This window comes from Natator depressus, chromosome 5, assembly GCF_965152275.1.
Source record: "Natator depressus isolate rNatDep1 chromosome 5, rNatDep2.hap1, whole genome shotgun sequence".
Taxonomy (NCBI): Eukaryota; Metazoa; Chordata; order Testudines; family Cheloniidae; genus Natator; species Natator depressus.
Window position 1 is genome coordinate 98977922 of NC_134238.1, and position 22720 is coordinate 99000641.

Consider the following 22720-nt stretch of genomic DNA (forward strand, 5'->3'; position numbering starts at 1 on the left):
TATAAATTCTACTACTTGCATACACTAGTAATCACGTGCAAGAATTGTGTGTGAAAGTTATTTGCACTCACTAATGCAGGCCACTATATACATATAGATGGTTCTATACCATTTCTAGTCATATCGCTACCAAGAGTATGTCTGCATAATAAAAAGAAAAAAACCTCTCCCATTATTACTAGTTGGTGTTTTTCAGAAACCTTTTTGATTTCTGTCATCATGTTGCTTCTAATCAAGTGGTCTCTAGCATTCCGACCATAAGCTTACTCCCTTTGTTATTTTTAGTGCGAGCTATAACGATTTTATCCCAGTCATATTTCCTCCAAGGTCTTCTATCTCAGATACTTGTAAAGCTATGCCTCCCTACTAATGTTTTCTTTGATCTTCTTGTTAATGACTTAAATCCATACTGATTTTGTTTCTCCTCCTCTCGTGTTTGCTCCTCTGAATCTGCAGGATGTTTTTTTTATCATTGTCTGGGCTTTTAGTTTTCTTTCCCAATTTCTTTTTCCATAATATTTCTTCCTCTTTTAAGAGAAGTTCTTGCGTTATTTAACCGATGTTCCTATTAAAAATTTAATTCTCATATGTTATAGTAAATTTAAATATTTGTAGTTTTCTCTCTCTCTCTCTCTCTCTCACTCACACACACACACACACGTCATGCTCATAGCAAGTGCAGTGAGGTTGAAAACTACATTTCATTATAACCCCTTATTTTTACATGCTCATAATTTTCTAAAACACTAACCTTTTGGGCCCCAGTCAGGCAAACACTCCTACATGTTGGTAATTTTATGCACATGAACAGTCCCATTGAGTATAAATATCCCTATGCATTAAGTTACAAGTGTGCATGAGTTTGGAGGATCAGGGCCTTAGTCAGAAATTTTGAATGCTTGCTCTCTGTCCAACGGTGAATTTTTTTATGTGTGAAAGTTTGAGCAAAATGTCAGTTATTTTTGAATTACGCCTTTTTACTCAGCAATGTAACAAACTGCTGACAACTCTGTAAGTTGTTTGTAGTGTTGTTGTAGCCATGTTGGTCCCAGTATATGAGAGAGACAGTATATGAGAGGTAGTATTTTTATTGGATCAACTACTGGTGAGGTAATAACTTTTATTGGATCAATTTCTGTTGCAGAGAGAGATGAGCTTTCGAGCTACACAGAGCTCTTCTTCTTGTCCATAGCTCGAAAGCTTGTTTCTTTCACCAACAGAAGTTGGTCCGATAAAGATATTACCTCACCCACCTTGTCTCTCTCACCTTGTAAGTTGAAGAAGGACTATAATATGTCAACTATCAGGACTGGTGTCTTTATTTGATTTGGGGGGAAATTGTTTTTTATAATTTAACAAAATTAGGAATACTTTAATGTTGAATACTGAACACATGCAGTAGATTTTTTTGAGAGGTGCATGCTTAAGGATGAACAAATTGGGCCCAATCCACTTCCACTGAAATCAGTGGGGGTGTTTCCAGTGACTTCAGGAGGAGTTAGATGTAAATAAATGCACAACTGAGAAGCTGGTTATGCCATACGCTTCCTCCGAACGTACAGTGTCCCACCCACTGGCCAGCCCTCCTGCCTCCTTGTTATTTTCTCAAATTGTTTTGCCTTTTAAAATAGTTTTTGTCGTTTAAAGTGAACTACAGACCTTACAGTGACTTTTTTAACGTATGATGAGAACAAAAGGAATCCTAATAGTAATATTGGACCATTACTTGATGGAAATGATAGAATTGTCAATAGTAATGCAGAAAATGAAGGAGGTTTCAATAAATGTTCCTGTTCTAAACCTGTGGAAATGCCAGATGATGTAGTCACATTATATGATGAAGATGAAATACTTTCCATTCTAACAAAAACTAAGGAGGGTGTTAAACAGCAGCTACTAAAACTAGACATTTTAAATTAGCGGGTGCAGATAACTTGTATCCAAGAGGTTTGAAAGAGATGGCCAAGGAGCTCTCTGAACCACTAATGTTGATTTCTTTTTCAGTAATTCTTGGGACACTAAGGAAGTTCCAGAAATTGGGTCACCTTGATTCTGGGGGCCAGTTTAGCTTTCAGCATAGGTTAGAACAGGGTCAGGGATCTTCTAACCTGCACAGGATAAAACAACATTAGGGACCATTCTGTCAGCATAGTCTGGTAGTTAGGGCACTTAGTTAGGATATGGGAGACCCAAGTTCAAATCCCTGTTCCAGTGACTATTTAATTATTCATAAATAGTAGAACAGCTTCAAGAGGAGAAAGCCACATGCCAGAATATCCCACAGTCCAGTGGTTAGGGCACTCTCCTGGAATAGCAGAGATGCAAATTCAGATCCTTTCTCCACATCAGACAGAGGGGGGAATTGAATCTGGGTCTCCCACATTGGTCCCCTAACCATTGACCTAATGCTTACAAGGGAGGTGCCAAAGCTACTGCCTCTGGCCATTTTGTGAATCCTTTACTATGCTTCTGTCAAAATGCTGAAAATCTGAATGAAATTACTTGGGCCAAAACAAGCTGTTTTGACTTTTTCAGTTTGGTAGAAACTATTTGACAAACTAAACACAAATTCACCAATAGTTTCAGTTGACCTGAAACTGCATTTTTTGGCAAATCAACTATTTGTCCAAAAAATGTTGCCCTGTTCTCCTTCTGAGTGCTTTACCTTGCAATCTTAATAGTGTTCTTTTTAATGTCTTGCTTTTTAATTAATTTCTTAATTTATATTGCACCTTTCTTGCCAAGAAAAATATAGTCTATTTGACATTGGTTTAAAACTTAATTTTAGCTCAAACTTGAAAAAAACCTGTATATCAGAAAACATTTGCTTATGCTGGTAAACTCAAGATAATGACTCCAGTATTATTGTTGGAGGGGGAAAATAATATTCATTCCTTCAGTATAAAATCAGTATTGTTTCTGGCAGTAGAATAAACCTTGAGAAACATAAGAGTTTAGGCATTGACGTCTTTACAGATAAAGCCAGCTCCTGCCCACAGACTGCTTTCTCCTGATAGCGTTCACATGATGCTTGTGCCTTTTTGATAATCTTTACAGAATTAGCGGTATTGCTTCTCACCCTCGCTGACTGTGTGGCTGGACATGCCAGATATTTTCGAGAGTTGTCAAAAAAATCACTTGAAGACATTCTTAATCACTGGTTGTTTTGTCTTAAAGGCTAGCATCAGAGTGAGAAGAGATGAGGATGAGGTAGGAGTTGCCAGGTGGGATGTGCCTCAAAAAGACGTTGTTAGATAAGGAAGTGGTGGAGCAGTTAAGTATGTCCCTGTATATTGCAGCTGAAGTGGAATAACAGCCGGCCTGGAAAGGCTATAATACTTCCATTGTGCCCTTTTTTAAACACTTTGAAAAGTGGCTGTGTAAAACTGGCACCTTCTTACCAAACAGATCAGCTCCCTGTGTGTGTATTGAGAGCAATATCTAATAACTTTTGGACAATAGTACATTTTTGCTCCATTTTGCTCCTGTTTGCCCTGCACAGCTTTGAGAGAGCTGAATTATTTTCCTGCGTGTGCATCAACAATAGAATTATTTATTAAGTTCCAATCAGTTACATCTGTGCAAATCCATTGAAGGGAACAGGCTTGGACCTGTGTCACTGAAGGCATTATCTGAAGACCCTGGGGCTGCAGAGGCATCGCCAAGGGCACAGGTTAGCCTGCAGAACCTTTGTTACAGGTGATGATGGGCAAGAAGGGAAAAACCCTAGCTTGGCTGAGTTTGCAAGGCTGGCAGTTAGAAAAAAAAAACCCTTTCATTTGTAAGCTTTGCGTATTTGAGCAGGAGTATTGAAAGACAATGAGCCAGGAACCCCACAATGTCATTTTCCCAGAGACACTTAGAGTGCAATTGCCCTTTAACTCTCTCAGTGCACTAGGATGTCAGTGACTGGCCCTCAGTAATAATTCCTTCCAAGGGTAGAAGTGTGGCCTACTGTGTAAAGGTCAAAATGAACAAGTGCAAGCTCCTCTGCTGCTAAACAAGCTCCATTCATGTCTCTAGTCCGTGTGTTCTGCCACTTAACATGCAGTTATAAATGTGAATGCTTTGAGTTACCTGCATCAACCAGTCCTAATGGGATTGTCATTTCCTTGAGCGTGGGGAGAAATCCAGAGATGTCGCGCATTGGCTTCTGTCACTCTCGCTTCACAGCAGGAGCAAAATGGCTGAGGTAGATCTCCATGTCTGCAGAGAGCCTAATTTAAGCAATCCTTTTAAGGGTCTTGAATACCTTTGTTTTATACATTGGGCTTTGGCGGGGCGGGGGGGGAGAGAGGGGAGGGTTGCACCAACGAAGCTACACCATTGCACACCTGTCGGGCTTGATTCATGGTTCCGTGCCATGCGTGTGTAGCCATTTGTGCTTGTGCAAAGCACGGCCATTGTGAGGGATTTCTTTGAGCTAGTGGAGTGCAGGAACAGCATCTGAGAAGTTTCTTAAAACAGGGGGGAAAACTCCACTTTCATCCTGTAATTTAAAAATGGCCAACTGGCTTTTTATTGGAATTTCTTTAACAATAACTTACTGTTCTCGTTATTTTAAATTCACCTTTGGGCTAAGAACAAGCCTGAGAACTTCTCCAGAAAGTTATAAACACCTGAAAATTGGGCATTAGAAAGAAAGCGCCTCCAAAATTTATATCTGTAGAGTCATCGTAAAACGATTTTAAAAAAATCAGAAACGTGTCTTAGGGAGTCAATTCCCCCCCACCACCCCGTTATTTAATTCATTAATTTTTCTGGGTAGCTTTTTCTGGAGACAGCTTCTTCTCATGGAGGATCAGAGTCTGCCACCCTGACTCAGTGACTAGTATCTTATTCATGGAGTAGTGGGACTACTTACGGGGTAAGATGTTACCCGTACTCAGGCCACAGCTACAGTGCACGTCTGCCACGGCACGGCTCTGGCTCCATAGCAGTGCTCCTGTAGAGTCATAATGGAGACTCTCTTCAGTGACAGAAGGGGATTTCCCATCACTACAGGAACTCCATCTCCCTGAGCGAGGGTAGCTAGGTAGACAGAAGCATTCTTCCACCGATCTAGGTGCAGCCACACCAGGGTTTAGGTTGGCACTATAGCTATGCCATACTAGCTTTTAAAAGTAGACCAGGCCATATGGTAAGTATCAGAATCTGGCCCTTAGCTAGATGTCTGAGGGAGGTAAACACAGAAGTCCTGATGTTCCAGTCACTTTCACTAGTATAGATAAGGAGTGACTCCACTGAAGCCAATTGGGCCTGACTCTCATTTACACTAGGGCCCCTTTGCATTGCTCTGGCACTGTAAAGGGGCCTTAAATTAGACATAAATGTAATTTACACCCACATTAGGGCCTCTTTACGCTGCCAGAACAGTATAAAGGGCCTTAGTGTAAATGAGAATCAGGCTCAACAGAGTTACACTGGTGTAAAACTGGCCTAAGTGAAGAAAGAATCAAGCTCATGGGACTGGGATGAGAGACAGGGAGAGGTGGAGTTGAAGAATAGACCAGCTGGCACCTCTAGGATCTAATATTCAGGCATACCTATTTGTTGCTACTATACTTCCCAGCTTAGGCTAAAGAGGATGTCCCACCCTCCTGCCCGCCCTTTATTAACAGAGAGAAAAAATATTACAGAAACATTTTTTGGGGGGTGAGGGGGATTTGCAATGTTTCAGACTGCTCCATGTGTTACATACCCTTTGTAGGGTATGCATAATAAATCACATGCTACATGCTTAAACAAATTACTGCCAGCTTTTGTATGCACAGTGACAAGTGCTCTAAAGGTCAGAAAAGCTTCCTTAACAAATTTGATAAGATAGTGCAGTGAGCTGTAAAGGCATAAAGTCCTGGGGGTCGGAAACCAGGCTCGAAGAAATAATTACGCATGGTAATGGGTAATTACGGATAATGGCCTATTTTGAGGGGTGGCAGAAAATACACAGCCCCACAGCCTTGCCTGGAATGCACATTGTCTAGCACATTAACTTTATAGTGAGCTAAAAGTTCAGCACTGGAACAAAAACAAATCCCTAATTTACAAGGGAAATAGCACAGAAATGTTCTTTTCAGAGGCTGAGTTTATTTTTAAAGGCAGAACAAACGTGAGGGTTTGGTTTTGTACCAACATCCCCCAGTCAAAAGAACACTGATGGCTAAGCAGAAAATAGTTAATGGTGCCCGCTTTGTTTGACATCTAAAATAGCTCTGTCATGACTGACTGGTGGGAGAAACATATTGTTCCAGCATTTCTGATTATTACTTTAGGGAGTGATTTCACACCAGCCTCTTTCAAGGCTACTGTCCGACTTCAGAGCCAGCCATGAATTGAACTAACACACAGCCGGCGCAGCATTGCCAGGCTGGTTAATAGGGCAGTTAGGATGCATTCAACTGAGCAGGGGGGAAATTCTCAAGTGCAGATCCTAGACTCTTATGAGGGCTGAAGACAAGTATTTCAAGAATGAATAATTATTCAAATGGTTGTGGCCTGATTCTTTCCTGTGATAGAAGTTGGCTTGTGGTAAAATAGAACCATTACTGTGATGAAAACAATCACTCTTAACCAAAAGTTGGCATAGCTCTGTTGAAGTGAATGATACTATGCTGATTTATTCTGACTGTTGATCTGGTGCACTATTTTAAAGCCTGTGGCTAAGTAGAGGCATGGGATCTGGGCCTGTCATAGGGATGTGGATATATAGGACTCTTAGGTGTGGCTGACCCAGGATCTTGCCTCTTTTAAAAAAAAAAAAAATCTCAACCCTCCTGAAATGAATTACTGGTTAATTACTGTTAATATGCCATAGACTTGAAGAGCCGTGTACAACACTGAAAGATCAATAATAGTATTTATCATGAGGTATATTGATCTTCCATCTCAGAGTGGGTCATATTTCACACCACATCCTTCAGTGCACAAAAGTAGCAGAAATACTGTATAAGGCTAAGTAAACAGGTAGAAGTGAGCTTAGTGATCAAGTACAGCTTATGAGGACTAGAATGGGAAGTGATAACATCATCTTGCCAAGGGCGCCAGATGGGAGGGAGGGTGTGGGGGGTGGTACTGTATGGCAAGCCCGAATTAGAGACCGGCCTGGGGGAAGATGTGGTGTACATGAATCATGTATAGTGTACATGAATCAGGGACCAGTGAGGGGAGGAGGCAGATGGCACCCTATTGCGTGCCTGCACCAGTGACCAGTATGGGGGGAAGACGTGGGCAGCGCCACATGGCATGGGCGCTCATGACTGGTGGGCAGAAAGAGGCGGGTGGTGCTGTATGGTGTGCCAGCATCACTGACCGGTGTCGGGGAGGACACGTGTGGGGCCGTAAGGCGTGCCCTCCTCAGTGACCTGAAGGCTGAGGAAGATTTTTTCCAACTCCTCTCTCCTCGTACTTGTGCATTGGTGGGTTGCAGCTGTGCTTTGGTGTTGAACCCAGTGTTCTTGACCCTATTTTGGCTACAGTTGCACAAATTACTACTGTACCTTAACAAGGCTGGTAGAAGATTATACCTATGCAGCATCTGAACTCCCAGAATACTTCGTAGACTTAGGGCAAGGCTGGTCCTGGTCCTGCACACATGCACAGAACTAGGGAGAGGGTGTAAGGAACCTCTCCTGGTTCCCAAGCATGGGGACCAGGGACAACCAAGGACAGTGTAAGGCTAGCACCTGCAGCAACCACTAACCTTCCCAAGGATGCAGGGAAGGGCAGAGTTGGGAGCACATGAGGCAGCTGGTTAAAAGATGTAGTATCAGTTGTTCTCCTTGGAGCATTGTGCCTAATATTGAGCTCCCACTGGCGTGATGCACCCCTCATGTGCAGAGATCACTTTGTTCTCCGCAGAAACGCATGAGACAGTCATTGTCTGGCGTGAGAAAGCAGCAGCCAGTCTGCCAGCAGCACTGTACAAGTGCCGAGGGTTTTATTTGCGGGAAACAGATGAAAAATAGCTTATTAAATGAAAACCACGGAGTCAATCTAGGCAGGCTGTAATTAGCAGAATGCAACCTGCCTGACAACTCTTCTTTAATAAATTCAGCACTGGGGGTCCTTTACTGACAACGAGTGGGCAAGGACTTGGTTTTCAGTCTGATGTACAACACAGTTCCTAACCAGTACAGCACTTCCAGCACTATGCTGGAATTCAGTGGAATGGGCCAGCGACTGAGTAACCACCCCCACCAGCACCTAGCTTTCCCTTGAGGCTCTCCCAATTAGGGAGTCTCTCATCCTGACCCTGTTTAGTTTAAGAGCTGGTAGAGATGCAGGCAGATTAAATGCCTAAAAGTCTCTCCTTCAAGCACAAAATCCTCTCTTTTGGAAGTGCAGTGTCCGGCTTTGCTTCAGGGGATACAATTCAGTCAGGGAAATAGAAGGAAAATACAGGGAGAAGATGTGGTTAAGTATTTTAAAGGTAGAGGGCCTGATTCTGGTCCCTAATCTTGCCCCTGTGCGTCATTCAGGGGCACACCATTCTGAGAGAGAATTCCCAGGGAACACCAGCATCGTAGGAGCAAGTGTCTCCTTGCAGCCCCAGCGTCTGGTGTATACCAGGAGCAGGAAGATGCTTGTGGTCCTAGGTCTCAGAGCAGCCAGCACCAGCACAAGTGTGCTGTGAATCAGAGTAATCCCTGAGGCTGCTCCAACTTTCACCAAAGGCCATTTTGGGCCGCAACAGTAGCCCAGAATCCAGGTGGTGCAAAGATACCATAAAGCTATGCCTTCTGTGTTGTATCTCTGAGGAAATGCAGCCCTGAATCTAGCCAAGAATACTCCAGGGAAAGGCAGTAACCAGTCACCATGCATGGCTGCAAAGAAAAGCGCTTCGGTTTTAAATCTAGGGTGCAGGAGTTGGCTGGAGCCTGTGCTAGTTCTCAGCTGCTCTTTGCATGATATTGCGATTTCCTACATCTTTTGGAATATAACATGGTAGTGCCATGAGACCTCACTGAGGCCTCACTCTTCTGCCTTATCTCCTGTGGCAAGAGCATTTGGGTCTGCTCCAAAGCCCACTGCAGTCACTAGGAGTTGCTCCAGCCAGGGGAGGCCATTATACTTTCCCTGAACTTTCTTCTTATGTTCCATGTCTCCTGCTTTTCTGGTGTGTTGTTAGGAGTGCCTCTGGCTGTAGCTCATGGGGGGATGTTTGTCAGGCCCATTATAAGAATTGTGGGTTCCATAATTTCATGTTCATGAAAGAAAAACATCCCAGGCATCTGACAGTTTGGGATTTATGCATGTGGGTGAGTGGGTGGGTGAGTGAACCGGCGAACTGATGAGTCTTAAAAGAGCAGCTCATAGGATTGTACAGATTATTAGAGAGCAAGAGATGGCAGAAGAGACACAAGGGACCAGACCAATAGATTCATCATGGGGCCCAAGCACTAAGCCACCAGGGATAACAGCACAACCACGTCAGGAAAAAAGAGGGTGTTGGCAAGTCTACCCCTTAACTCAGTAAACTCCAAATTATGGCTGCCCAGCCTGGGTATGCTGTAGAGGGGGAAGAACATGCATGAAGCTATTAGCTCTCTTTGTGCTCCTATGAAAGAGGCAGCCATAATGCTGCACCCAGTGCCTCTTTTCTGGGAAGGGAGAGCGCTAGCCCTGCCAGCAGTACTGAACACCCAGAAGGGGTGTGTTTGAGGGATTTGGGGCATGACCACGGCTGTACCCCTGCTCCAGCCCTTCCCACCATGCAAGACCTTTGCAAGCACCAGGAGGCTGTTGCTGGGGCTATAGGGAGCACAACACCCTTTCTAAAAGTGCAGCAAGTGCTGCATGTGAGTAACCCCTCTCCCCCCCCCCGTATGCTTGCTCCGTCCCTCCACAGGCACAAAGTGCCCCAGCCAGCCAAGTCTGCCTTGCCTTACCGTCTATCTCCTGTAAAATCTGTATCCCAGCAGGGGAAAGGATGGAGGACATTACATTTGGCTGTTGACAAGTAGTATGCGAAGCCGAACAGCCTGGCTGGGATATTATTCAAAACCTAAGTTTGGGGTCAAGGTAGTCCAGGGATTTGTGTGATTGACTAGCTTTTCAGTTCCAGTCACCTGAGTCTGGATTTCGCCAAAGTCCCGGAGGGGATGAACTTGGAGATAAAACTGGCAGACTCTGCTGAGCAGAGAGACAGGCGTGGGATAACAACAGCACCAAAAACTGGGATGGAGGTGCAATAATAGAGCTATATGGGAAAGGTCTCTGCTTACCTGACCTGATACCTCTAAGCAGGGCTCTAGTCGCCTCACTTGCACAAATGTTGTGGTGTAGGTTTGAGAAACGTTCAGAATGTAAGTGCCCAGATGGCTGGATTTGCACTCGGGTAGAGCCTCGGGATTGGGAGAGTCAGGACGGAGAGAAGACACACAGTAGTTGAATTAGCAAGTTGCTTTGTTTTGACATGTGCAAAGATAAACTCCAGTGAACTCAACGGAGTTACAGCAGGGATGGAACTGCACTATAGACCTGGAGTGATACAACTGTTGATTGTGAGGGATCTTCATTTCAAGCCGGGAAGGGAGGCAGGGTTGGGTTGAAACCTGTAATAAATGGTACTATTGAACATTTGCAGCTGGAATGGAGCTCAGATATAATGCTTTACAACTGAGGGTTCATGTGAGGTAGGTAAATACTGTTGTGTCCAGTTCGCAGAGTTGGTTACTGGGGCAGAGAAATATTAAGTGACTTGACCAAGATCACACAGGCTCTGTCTACGTTAGGGATTTTGTATAAGCATTCCCTTACCATTGTTAGCACTGGTTCAGCTCTGAAAGTGTCTACAATATTGGAAGGCCTAGAATAGAAAGGTCAGCCCTGTCCTTGTTAGCACCCTGTCATGTCACCCTGCTCAGAACAGATCTAATCTACATCGTGTTAAAAACAGCAGCAGCAGCTGTCTGCACTCAGGATTGTAACGTTGCAGACACCACTGAAGCTGAAATGGTATTGGTGATGGGGGGAAAACATCCCTTGTGTAGAGGGCCAAGTGACTCAATGACAGAACCAAGTAGTGGAGTTCTGAAGTGTTTGTGCCTCTGATAAAATACACCCTTCTTCAGTACTTAGCCCTATTCCCCACTGTATCAATAATATACCTTGAAAAGTTACAGCGTTGTTTCCTGTACTCTTATATTAGTGCCTTTAAATGCATGTGACTGTGTGAGCCCTGCACAGACCTGATGCATGTGTATGAGGCAGAGTAAGGGTGTTAAGCAACTGCAAAGTATTAAAGGACAATCCCCCTCCCCTCAGAAAGAAAAGGAGTACTTGTGGCACCTTAGAGACTAACCAATTTATTTGAGCATGAGCTTTCGTGAGCTACAGCTCACTTGATCGGATGCGTACTGTGGAAACTGCAGAAGACATTATATACACAGAGACCATGAAACAATACCTTCTTAATAATAATAATGTCTAATAATAATAATGTCTAATAATAATAATTAATAATAATGTCTTCTGCAGTTTCCACAGTATGCATCCGATGAAGTGAGCTGTAGCTCACGAAAGCTTATGCTCAAATAAATTGGTTAGTCTCTAAGGTGCCACAAGTACTCCTTTTCTTTTTGCGAATACAGACTAACACGGCTGTTACTCTGAAACCTCCCCTCAGAGGAGTCACAAGACACCAGACCTGCCCTGGGCTAGTATAGAGGGATGGGAACTTACCCATTCATGCATTAGCAGCTGAGAATGAAGTTGGAGCCTGACTCCCTTCTCAGCAGGAGGGGAAGGAAAGAGGATGGAACCTTCTTTCTTCAGACAGTAGGGGAGGGATGTGGTGCTGGCAGCACACAATCTAAGCAGTCAGGAGTGAGATTGAGAGCACAGTCAGGAATCCTGTGAAGCAACAAAACAATCAGCACCTCTTTCTGCAGTGCCAGGGAAACTGGTGCAAGGGATTCGGGTGTGGGTGATTGCCTGAGAAAAACATGGCTGCATTTTGAGTGTTTCTAGAGGAAAGGGGTTGAGTGTCCCTGCTGAAACTAGTCTTAGCCACCCCCAACAAATCAGAGTTTGGATTGCCATGGCTCGATCTGCTGTCCCCTGGGTATCACAGCTTGTGTGGCATGTACACGCGTCCTCCCCCCTATTCTAAAGCCATGTTTATAGAGTGCCCCAACTGTCACCTGCAGATAACCAGGTCCAAAGGGGTGAATGAAGGGAACCGGTGTCAGCCTGAGGTCAGAATCTTTCTGCTTTTAAGTTAATTCAGACTTGACATATAGCTATGATGCGCTTTTAAAATGTAATGGTGTAAATGTATTTCATTCGAGTTTACACCTGCTGAGGTTCTGGCCCAATCGCTAACCTTCTAGTCGGTTTTGCCTCAGGTGAGATAGTCAGTGGGAGAGAGGTCTTTCAGGCTCAGCCTTGCCTCTGAATGAATATCTGCCTGCTGACGCTCCAACGAACAGCAAGCACTGCCTCCCTTCAGCTTTCACCTTTTCTGATCTGTCACCCCCTGTCGAGCCAGCAGATGGAGAAGCAGCTTAGTGAAAGATAACGTTCTTTATGGACTCTCCTGTTTCATAACCAGCTGGGGTTTGGTTTTTTTTCTTTTCAGAGGGACGGATGCTCATTCAGGACATTCCTTCCATCACCAGCAGAGGGCATCTGGAGAGCACATCTGACTTGGTTGTGGACTCCACCTACTACAGCAGTTTTTACCAGCCATCTCTGTATCCTTACTACAACAACCTTTACAACTACTCCCAGTACCAGATGGCAGTGGCCAGTGAATCCTCCGCTAGTGACATGGGGGGCACACTAGTAGGGTCCCCTGTGAAAAACAGCCTGCGAAGCCTCCCAGCCACATACATGTCAAGCCAGTCAGGAAACCAATGGCAGGTACTGTGTAACAGAAATGATGTTGGCATTCTGTGTGAAATGTGCTGGGGTCCATGAGCCTGATTCGAATCTCATTTACCCTGATGGAACGCCATTCGCTTCAGTGTAGTTGCCGTAGCTCTCAGCCGTGTGAGATTGGAACCAGACTCTAGATGTGTGTTAGGGTGTGTTTAGAAAGAAAGAAAGAAAGAAAGAAATGTCCTGGGATCCGAAGGCACTATGAAAGCCATGTGACAGGCTGTCAATGCAACTGGAAGGGGTTTCCGCTCAATTTCTTTTTATTTTCCTTTTATAATTAAATATTCATTTAGTAAGGGTTTGTTTCCGGAAATAAAACCATTATAATTAGTAAATTTACCAGCCTGAGAGCTCAGGGTGGCGTTCTGGAGAGACTGTGTTCTTTAGGATCTCTCTTCATTTCTCTTTTATTATTCCCCTTCAAAGACCATACATAGAAGTGACCCCTCCTCCCAGCCTGCTAAAACAGTCCATGCCGCTCTTTGATTGGCTGGCAAGGGTCGATTGAGCATGACACAAAGCTGTTCTTCATGTGAATGTTAACTCTGCCAGGAAGAAGGGAATAGGACTTGGCTCCTCCATGTAACAGTTTGTGCTTGGTAGGCCAGCCCTGAGGCATCTTTTAAGCTGTGTGTACCACTATTATATGCAACATTAAACCCAACCTCTCCGCCTTAACTGGAAATAATATTAACCCCTGAGTGTTCAAAGAGGTAGACAGGGCTTAAGGGGAAATCAACCATTTTTTAATGTTTTTACATTTTTTTAAATAATTAAATAGCTTAAATTTCTAAATGAAAAGTCATTTCAAACAGGAAAAGTGGAATTTTTCATTTAAAAAATGAGTTGCAAAACTGTTTTTTAAGAAATTTTGGAATTGAAAATTCTTCACAACCAATCCTTTCCCACAAATGTTTCGATTTCAGCAAATCAGCATTTTCCATCGCAAACATTTTGTTGAAAAATTTCCAGTCAGCAACGTGAATATCCATTTTCGCGTGATTTACACATACACAGCTACAGAACTGCAAGTGTGAAGTTGGAAAAGAGGCTGTTCCAGGTTGGCCCACAAACAGTCGGTTCATTGTATTTTGAACCCCCTAAGCCAAATGAGCTATTCCTGTAGCAATTTTATTTTTTACCTTTTTCAAGCTCCATTTCCCAGTCTGGAGAAGGACCAAAGGGTTATTTGAGGTCAGAGACTGGCCCAAAAAAAAAAAAAAAAGAAGAAGAAAATCTGAGACAGTGAGCGGTTGTCTGGTCAGAGAAAGAGAAATCAAGAGTAGGAAATGCAGTCACTCAGTGCCACTCTCCACCTCACGCTGCATATTCCTCACCCTCCTTTGGAAGTGCTCCCCATGCAGCCACACCCTTTATGGCTCCCAACTTCCCTGGGTTACTTGTCTCCCTCTTGCAAAGCACGAGGGTGCACAACACAGTAGTAACACTTACAGCCAAGGGTTTGATTTCCAGCTCTCGTAGACATACTCGTGCTAACACTCTAAAAGTAATAATGTCGCTGCGGTAGCACGGGTTAGCCGTGTTAGTCTGGACACTGTGGATATATACTTGGCACGGCTAGCCCAGGCCATTACTCTGGCTACGCTACTATTTTTAGTGTACAAACTCGATGGGAGCTAGCATGAATATGTCTGTGTGAGCTGGGAATCACCCCCTCCTCCCAGCTCCAAGTGTAGACATTCCCACATGGAGAAGAGAAGGTTCCTTCTTCAGAGGCTCCACTCTGATACCCCTTCCCTCCCCCCCGCCCCTCAAAAAAAAGGTAAATTGCCAGAAAATCCTCATTTCTTTAAGGGGACAAAAAGATATCACCCTGAAGGGAGAGGTTTGATCCATTCACATTTGAGCTATGGGGCAGCACTGGAAATGTTTTGCGTTCCAGTACAGTAGGTTCTAGAAACATCAGCATAGTTCCTGTCCCCACTTATAATACTCTTCGAGTGAGGTTTCCCAAATGCTGCATAATCCTTTTTTCACTTCCTCCGCATGGAAAGGCCCTTTTGGAAACCCAGATTAAGGGCAACTCTTGAAGGAAGGGGGTAGGTTCAAGGCCATGGCTTCATGACAGGCTCTGTTTTTTCCTCTTAAAGTCCTTCACCCCGGAGATCATTCCTGTTTTTCTGAGAAAAGAACTGGCTGGCCCTCCCTGTGCCTGAACTCAATGCTGAGACAGCTTCCTTCAGACAAGAGTGATTTGCTCCCTCCCTCCACTTATAGGTGTACACACGTGAAAACTGGTGCTGCCCCTCACCCAAGTGGTTGTTAGAGGCTGTTCTAGTGTTGTATTCAAGAATACTCAGACAGGTCACACACAGGGAGGTGGATCTGGATTTCACTCGTGACAGGACTGTGCAGTATCATTGGTTTACTGCTCTTAATTTTGTTCAACCCAAGTTTTACTTGTTTGGTTAACATGATATGATGCAATACTATATAGCTTGTAAAATGTTATCTATTCTGCCTTTCAGTGTAAAGCTGTGTTTGTACAGCCCCTAGCACAATGGGGTCCTAGTCCATGGCTGGAGCTCCTAGAGCTACCGCCACGAAAATAATAAGTCATAATATTTGCATCATGAACAATATGTTATTAAAATGGACTGTCAATCATGCAGTTCACAACTCCTCCAACCAAATAGTGATCCTTCCTGTGGTTGCCTCACTAACTGAGAAAAACAATGGAAAGTGAGGGGTGCATGAGTTAGCTACTAGCGGAGCTAAGCCAGCTGCAAATTTTAAATGCCCGCTTTTCTGCTATTGACAGCAGTTGGATACGGAGAACAACAATTAAACGTAACATACATAAAGGACTATTACCCTTTTGCTAACACTTTAACACCACTGCCTTGAGACTCAGAATACAGTAATTGAGCCAAATCCTCCACTGGTCTGTATAGGTCCAGCTGTGTTCAAGACAGTGGAGCTAAACCACTTTACACCAGCCGAGGATCTGGCCCATGATCTTACTGGCCAACAAGGACTGGCTGAGAATCCTTTTGGAATCCATCAGTGCTGTTCCGGCCAAAAGTCACTTCTAAGAGATTTGAGGCATTAACTTCTCCCTGTTGCCGGCATAGCTGTCCCAGGCTCAAATGGGCAAGTTAGTGAGAATGGCCCCAAAATTGAACATAGGTCTTCTGCCACACAGTGGAAAGCACAGTCACTAAGAACACGGCCGCGGTCCTGCAGCTGTTTTCCTGTGCTTGTCACTGTGAGGAACTGCAGGAAGGAATGGTGTTGTTTGAAGAGTTAGGAATCCTGTGACTGACATACTGTTATAACAGAGAGACAAGGTGGGTGAGGTAATCACTTTTATTGGGCCAGTTTCTGTTAGTGAGAGAGACACGCTTTCAAGCTACAAAGAGCTCTTCTTCACATCTGTGTAACTTGAAAGCGTGTCTCTCTCACCAACAGAAGTTTGTCCAATAAAAGATATTACTGCGCCCACATTGTCTCTTTAATATCCTGGGACCAAGACACCTGCAACAACAGTGCAAACGTACTGTTATAAGTAGCCATTGTGAAAATTACCATAAAATACTTTATAATGAGAGATAGGATAGATAACCCTTTACAGCACAGGGGGGCAGTGACTCTCATACAGGCAATTAGGGAAAGCAGTGTTTTGCACTGAAGTAGACTAAAAGTAAGTGGGAATTAGATTCCCACTGCAATATGTGGTTGAGTATAGCATATGTGTGGCCACTATTGCATATAGTCAAGGAAAGCTCCCTGCAGACTAGTTCCAGTGTGGGAAGAATAGGAAATTGTGGTGAAGAGGAAGGTGAGTGAAACTTCAGTGTCAATTGCAAGAAAAAGTTAAAGGAGTCTTTTAAAGTAAGATCTGAAGAGAGGGGATGACTGAGGTTTTTATCTGCACTTAGTAGGATTAGCTGGTTTTAATATATTGGTAGAGTTATACTGGCAACGCCCCAGTGGAGATGCAAATTATACTAGCTGAAGAGTGCTTTTGTCAGTGTGGCTTAAACCAGTTCCGCAAATGGAATAAGTCACCCCGGCAAAAGGACTTTGTTCAGTATAGCTGCATCTACACTAGGGCTTTTGCCAGCAGAGCTGTATCAGTTAGGGCGGGGTGGCCAGCCTGCGCCTAAGAAGGAGCCAGAATTTACCAATGTACTTTGCCAAAGAGCCACAGTAATACGCCAGCAGCCCCCCGTCAGCTCCCCCTGCCTGCCAGCAGCCCTGCTGATCAGCGCCTCCCCATCCTTCCCCATGCCCCCTGTGGCAGGCAGGAGGCTCTGGGGGGAGAAGGAGTAGCGAGGGCATGGCAGGCTCAGGGAAGGAGGCAGGAAGGAGCGGGGGCCCTGCAGGAAGGAGTGAAGTAGGGGCAGGGCCTGTGGCAGAGTCAGGGGTTGAGCAGTGAGCACCTCCCCACCCCCCAGCACACTGGAAAGCTGGTGTCTGTAGCTCCAGCCCCGGAGTTGGTGCCTATGCGAGGAGTCACATATTAACTTCTGAAGAGCCGCATGTGGCTCTGGAGCCACTGGTTGGCCACCCCTGAGTTAGGGGGTGATTTTTTCCACACTTCTCATGACATAGCTATGCCCGTGAAACTTCCATAGGCCAAGTCTACACACAGTTTTTGTTGCAGTCTCATGATTTTGGTGAGGGGGGGTGATTTTATTTTTTGTTGAAATCGTACCAGTACAACTCCTAGTGTGGACGCAGTTACCTCGGTGTAAAGGTGTGTTAGTCATGGTCTACATTTAAAAGGTTTGTGGGCATAGCTATGTCGGTCGGGGGAATGATTTATTATTTATTTATTTTGCTGCCAGAATGATGCTGACAAAAGCCTTAGTGTAGATGTAGTTAAACTAGCAGCCCAGCATCAGCTATAGAAGCACATTTATAAGCCCATTTGTATACCGGAATAACGATTTCCATGCTGGGGGTAGGAGAAAGGCTTGAGCTACTTTAACTGTACCAAGATAGTTAAAGCAGTACAACTTTTGTGTATAGACAGGGCTTTAGTAGCTCAGCTGTTTGCTGTTGGGGCTAGAAAAATGAATTTAGGGAGCAGGGAAAAGCGATTGGGGAGGGAACATGAGTGTGTGCATGGGATGGGAAGAAGATTAATGCATCATTGCGATTTGGCAAATAAACTGAATCGCTGAATTTTTAATGTAGAATAATGTCAGATTTCATTAGTCTTTGTTCTTTGCAGGAGCTCATGTACTTGCTTGGATTCCTGTGGGGGAAAGTTTGGACTTGTGGTATTTCTCTGGAGGGTTCATTTGTTTGTATATAATTGCTCAGGAAGCTGTATCCGTCACAATGTGATAAGCACAAGGAAGATGGTAGTGTTCAAGAGAGCAACACTGGCAGTGTTATCTGATATGTTTTTAGTTCCTTAAAGCCAGGTTTTCTTGCCAGTTTAAGGCAGATGTTCAAATAAGACCTGATGTGGAGTGTTAAATATTATTTAATAAACAAAAAAGTACTCGCGTGTGCACAAGAGCGGGAAGGTGGAAGAAATGTAACAGGCTTAACAGTTACTATCCATCTCATTTTGTTCTATTTCTGCACTTGGCGACTGGGCCCTCCCTCTGGTCATTGTAACAGAATTCGTGCCTTATATCCAATTAACAGTGAAATGAGTTGAACAGCATTGGCACTGCAAGTCCGCACACGTTAATGTTTTAATGGAAGTTGGTGAATTGCTGTCTCTGGGACCAGTGCCACTGACACCTGTTTAGCTGGAGGTAAACAATAAATGTTGAGATGGCTTCAGTCTTCTTGACCTAAAGAACAAAAATTGGCACAGTTTGTATCTAGTCAAGCTTAAATTCTCTCCTATAAGAAGGCAGTGGATCATGATAACTGCTGCGCCAACAGTCACAGCAGAAGGATAATGCTGGCTTCTGAACGTGATGCCCCTCCCGCAGGTTTTTACATCCTTCCACGCCCTGCTGCCAGGCTCGTCAAAAGTCTGGCTAAGTCGATCAGCTTTCCTTCAGAAGACGCCTTCTTTGGTCGGGAGGGCTACTGGGTCTTCTCTGAAGAGGGCTTCTGTTATGTCGGGAGGGTGGGCCAGTGTACTTTCAGTAAGGGTTAGGGAGGGGAGAAAGCTCTCAAAAGCTTTTTACAAAGCCTCTGGATTTCAGATACTTTCTGGATCCAAAACTGAAATGTTGAAGCTTTATTTTTAAAATGCAACTTGTACGATCACCATGTTCACTTCCAAAAACCTCCATTTTCATTCCTTCCTGTGGCAATGTAGGCAGAAAATCTGAAAGAACCACCACGCAAGGTCAAACAGAGAAATTAATTTACTGTACGGAGAAGAAATATACTGTTAATTCTAAAATGTGTGATTAAGGCTGTTGACCTAAATACCTCATTTATTAAGAAGTTATAAAACATGGCATCCAGAAATTTTTTTTTGTGGGTTTCAAAGGCAGAGCTGTGATCAAGCAGTTAAGAGTGTGAACTCTAAGAATAGCCACCGTCTCTAAAATATGTTGTTCCCATCACCTTTTGTAGTGTCTCTCTCCTGTTATTTTGACATAATTTTTCCTTCATAAATCTTTTTATAAATCCCATTTATAAAAATACACAGTCAGAATCTTACGCGTAGGGTGAAACGTACCTAAATGTATACATGCATTTCACAAGTAACCCGAAAGCATCCCAACGTGCCCTGTAAGCAATATATTATGTACCATATTCATAAGATACCCTTCACATTACAGATTTATGCTAAAAGTATCCTAATGTTTCTGACAGCTCATGTGTGACATGGATATAATCCATAATTCTTAGAGAGCTAATCTAAGCGGTTTATTTTCCGATACTGCTGATAGGGCTATATCTCTTGATGTCGCAGCAGTTGAGATTCTGATGGTAACATATTGTTTGTGGGTCACTGCTTTTGTCTCAAACAGTAGGTTGGAATAGAATTGCAAAGGTTAATTAAGTTTGTCTATCAAGGAAGGACAGATATAGATGTCTCCTGCATTTTCCATGCTAGAATCAAAGTAATTCAAGGCATGGTGTCATTGTCTTTTCTTTTCTTTTTTTTTTTTCATCCTGCAGAATGTGCTTAGTAGGTTTTAGAAGTGAACAAAAATACTCTGACCAGTACTAATGTAATAAGACTGAGCATGTCTATAGCAACTTTTGTCTAAGGATCTCAAAGCACTTCATAAATGGGAGGTTTAGTTCGTTAACACCACCCCTGTAAGGTAGGGAAGGTGTATTATCACCATTTTAGAGATGGGGAAACTGAGACATAGACTTGTTAAGTGACTTGCCCAAGGGTCACACAGACATCTGGTGGCACAGCAGAGCCCGGAAGCCAGTTGTCTTAATTCTTAGTCCTGTGTCATAAGCAGAAGACCATCTTCTCATCTCACACCAGAACACTGAGATCTGAATTCTGCTGTTTTTAAAAGAGAGTTATAAATAAATGCTAGATGCCATTTTATCTCATCTAAAAATGGCTTCGCATTTAGGGAAGGGAAAGGAGCTAATGTTAAAATAGTTAGCAGCTAGTACTATGTATACATGCACGGAAGCCAAAAAAACTTTGCCAGAATTTTAAGGCAGCTTTGGCGGGGGCTAGTTTATGTATGAGCCATTGAGGAAGTGGAGTCATGGAGTTTGTATGTTAAGGGACCTGCCCAAGATCACACTCCCAGACCTGTGCTCTTTGCAGCATCTGTCTCCCCCATAGATGGGCACTCCAGGAGAGATATGTGACTTCTTCCTTGTAGCTTTTCTCCTGGGGAATGGGCTGGGCCAGCTACAAAAAGAAAGACGTGGTCAGCTCATTTTGTTTATTTTGCAAGGGGTTTAACATAGAGGCAGTCAGCTTCTTCACAACTAGCTATTGCCCAGCTCATCCCTTCCCAGGGCAAAATCACCTGGAGAGGGCAATGGAGGAGGGAAATTCTGCAAGGATCTTCTCTGAGTTCCCCCCAGATCATTCTCTGGGGTGTGTGAGGTTTCTCCTGCCCCTACCCCGGGGAGCCATGGATTCCCTGGGATCTGCAAGGACACTCTGCACCGGAGGTGCTCAACACAACTCCCTCCTTCCTTGACACTGCTCCATCCTGGGCCGCGTGGCTCTGAGGGAACTACTTCACCAAGCCTTTCCCCTAGCTCTGATTGTCCCAGGAACCTCACTGAGGACCTGGTCCCAGCCCCCTTTGAACTCTGTGGGGTCTTTGTCATTGGTTTTGATGGCAGCAGGTTCAGGCCCTGAAGGAGGATGTCCACGCTCTCTGGGTGTATATTTTTTCTGACTCAGTGTTTCCCACACTTGCAGTTTTATCACAGGTCACATGATATTTGGTCTTTTTCTTAAATCTCATCTTTAATTTTTTAAAAATGTATTTCTTGTTTGTTGAAACTCCCATGATTTTGGGGACCTGACTCATGATCTTTGAACACTTGGGGTTGGCAATGCTTGAGTTTTTACAAGGCTGGTAGGAGAAGAGTAAGCAGCCGGGTACAGTGGCCTGATCTTCTCCCCATCCCTTGGTCTGCCTAGTTCCTAATATGTGGCTCTTGATTCTGTAGAGAGCCCTCTGCAAGGTACCTGCTGGGCAGAGAAGGTGCTGCAAGGAGTCTGGAAAGATGGGGCTGGGCTGCACCCACCTCTTCTGCAGTGTTGGGGAGGTTGCCCTGGTGGGATTCCCTGGGATGATCTGAGTTTGTGGAATGTCTTATTGTTTGAGCTCCTGTAACATTCATAGAGGCAACGGTTCTGTTGCTTTGTCAGCCATCAGTGGAGAGCTGGAGGCTGTGTGTGCGCTCTGGTCATTATGTTAAATGACTAAAGGCTTTCGTTTAGCAGTTTTTAACACACAAACACATGTGAACAACCTACAACTGCCTGTTGATGCAGAGTCCTCTACTGTCTTTTCAAACAACAGCAACAAAAGAATTCCAAAGTTACAGTTTACATGGTTTCTTGGCTCACTCATATTTATTTCGTGCATCATTTTTCAAGTCTGTCTCACCAGTTATCCAGCTGCTGTACACAATACATCCTTTGACTCTATACTGCATTTGCACAGTATACCAGCAACCGTGAATACTGGCCAAATTCTCTTTCCCGCGCCCCCCCTCCTTATGACTTGCAGCTCCCATTGAAGTCAGTGAGAGCTGTGGCCTGGCTGTGCATCTGAGGGCAGAGATTGGCCCCAAAGGATTCCCAAATGCAAAGAGGAGTGATAATGAAATGCAACTGGTAGGAGATGCCTAGAGATGAGAAACCCAAGAACGCTGAGCAAGGGCAATACCATATTTACAGGTGATGGGGCAGCTAGGTCAATAGCTGTCACCCATCCTGCATTGTAAAAAAGAGTGATTGGTTGTATCCTATAACTCTTTGGAAAAGAGACCTGCTAATCATGCCCCAGCAAAAAGTGTGCAGGTTAAACATTCTTATCACTAGCATCTAGAGGCCCCAACTGGTTTGGGGCCTGGTTGTGCTGGGTGCTCTCCCTGTCCTAAAGAGCTCGCACACTTTGTGTGCGGTAAATTGCAATAGGTGGGTGTAACAAACAAACCAACGGAGGAAAGGGTGGGCGAGAAGGGAGGCTTATGTTGTGGGTTTATTTTAAATGCTGCTTTCAAAATGAAAGGGGTCTGTGTTCAAGCCAGAGCACAGGAGATGACTATTACCCCTGCTTTGCGGCCTGCCCCCCCAGTTTGACAATTTACCTCACAGCATCCTGCTGATAGAAAATGTGTCCCAATATGTATGGCAAGTATCCCATAATGAGGATACCCCTTCGTCCCCCTGGGCACCCCTTTGAACTCCCGTTCATGCCATGAGCACCTTCCTTCT

General features: G+C 44.2%; 1 protein-coding gene across 1 annotated transcript in view; it reads left to right on the top strand.

Moving 5' to 3' along the window:
- Positions 1–22720, top strand: part of DMRT1 (doublesex and mab-3 related transcription factor 1) — an 85331-nt gene that overhangs the window by 16634 nt on the left and 45977 nt on the right. Inside the window, exon 3 of the mRNA XM_074953294.1 lies at positions 12581–12864. Within this exon, the coding sequence (XP_074809395.1) occupies positions 12581–12864 (284 nt within the window). The remainder of the gene's footprint in view (positions 1–12580; positions 12865–22720) is intronic.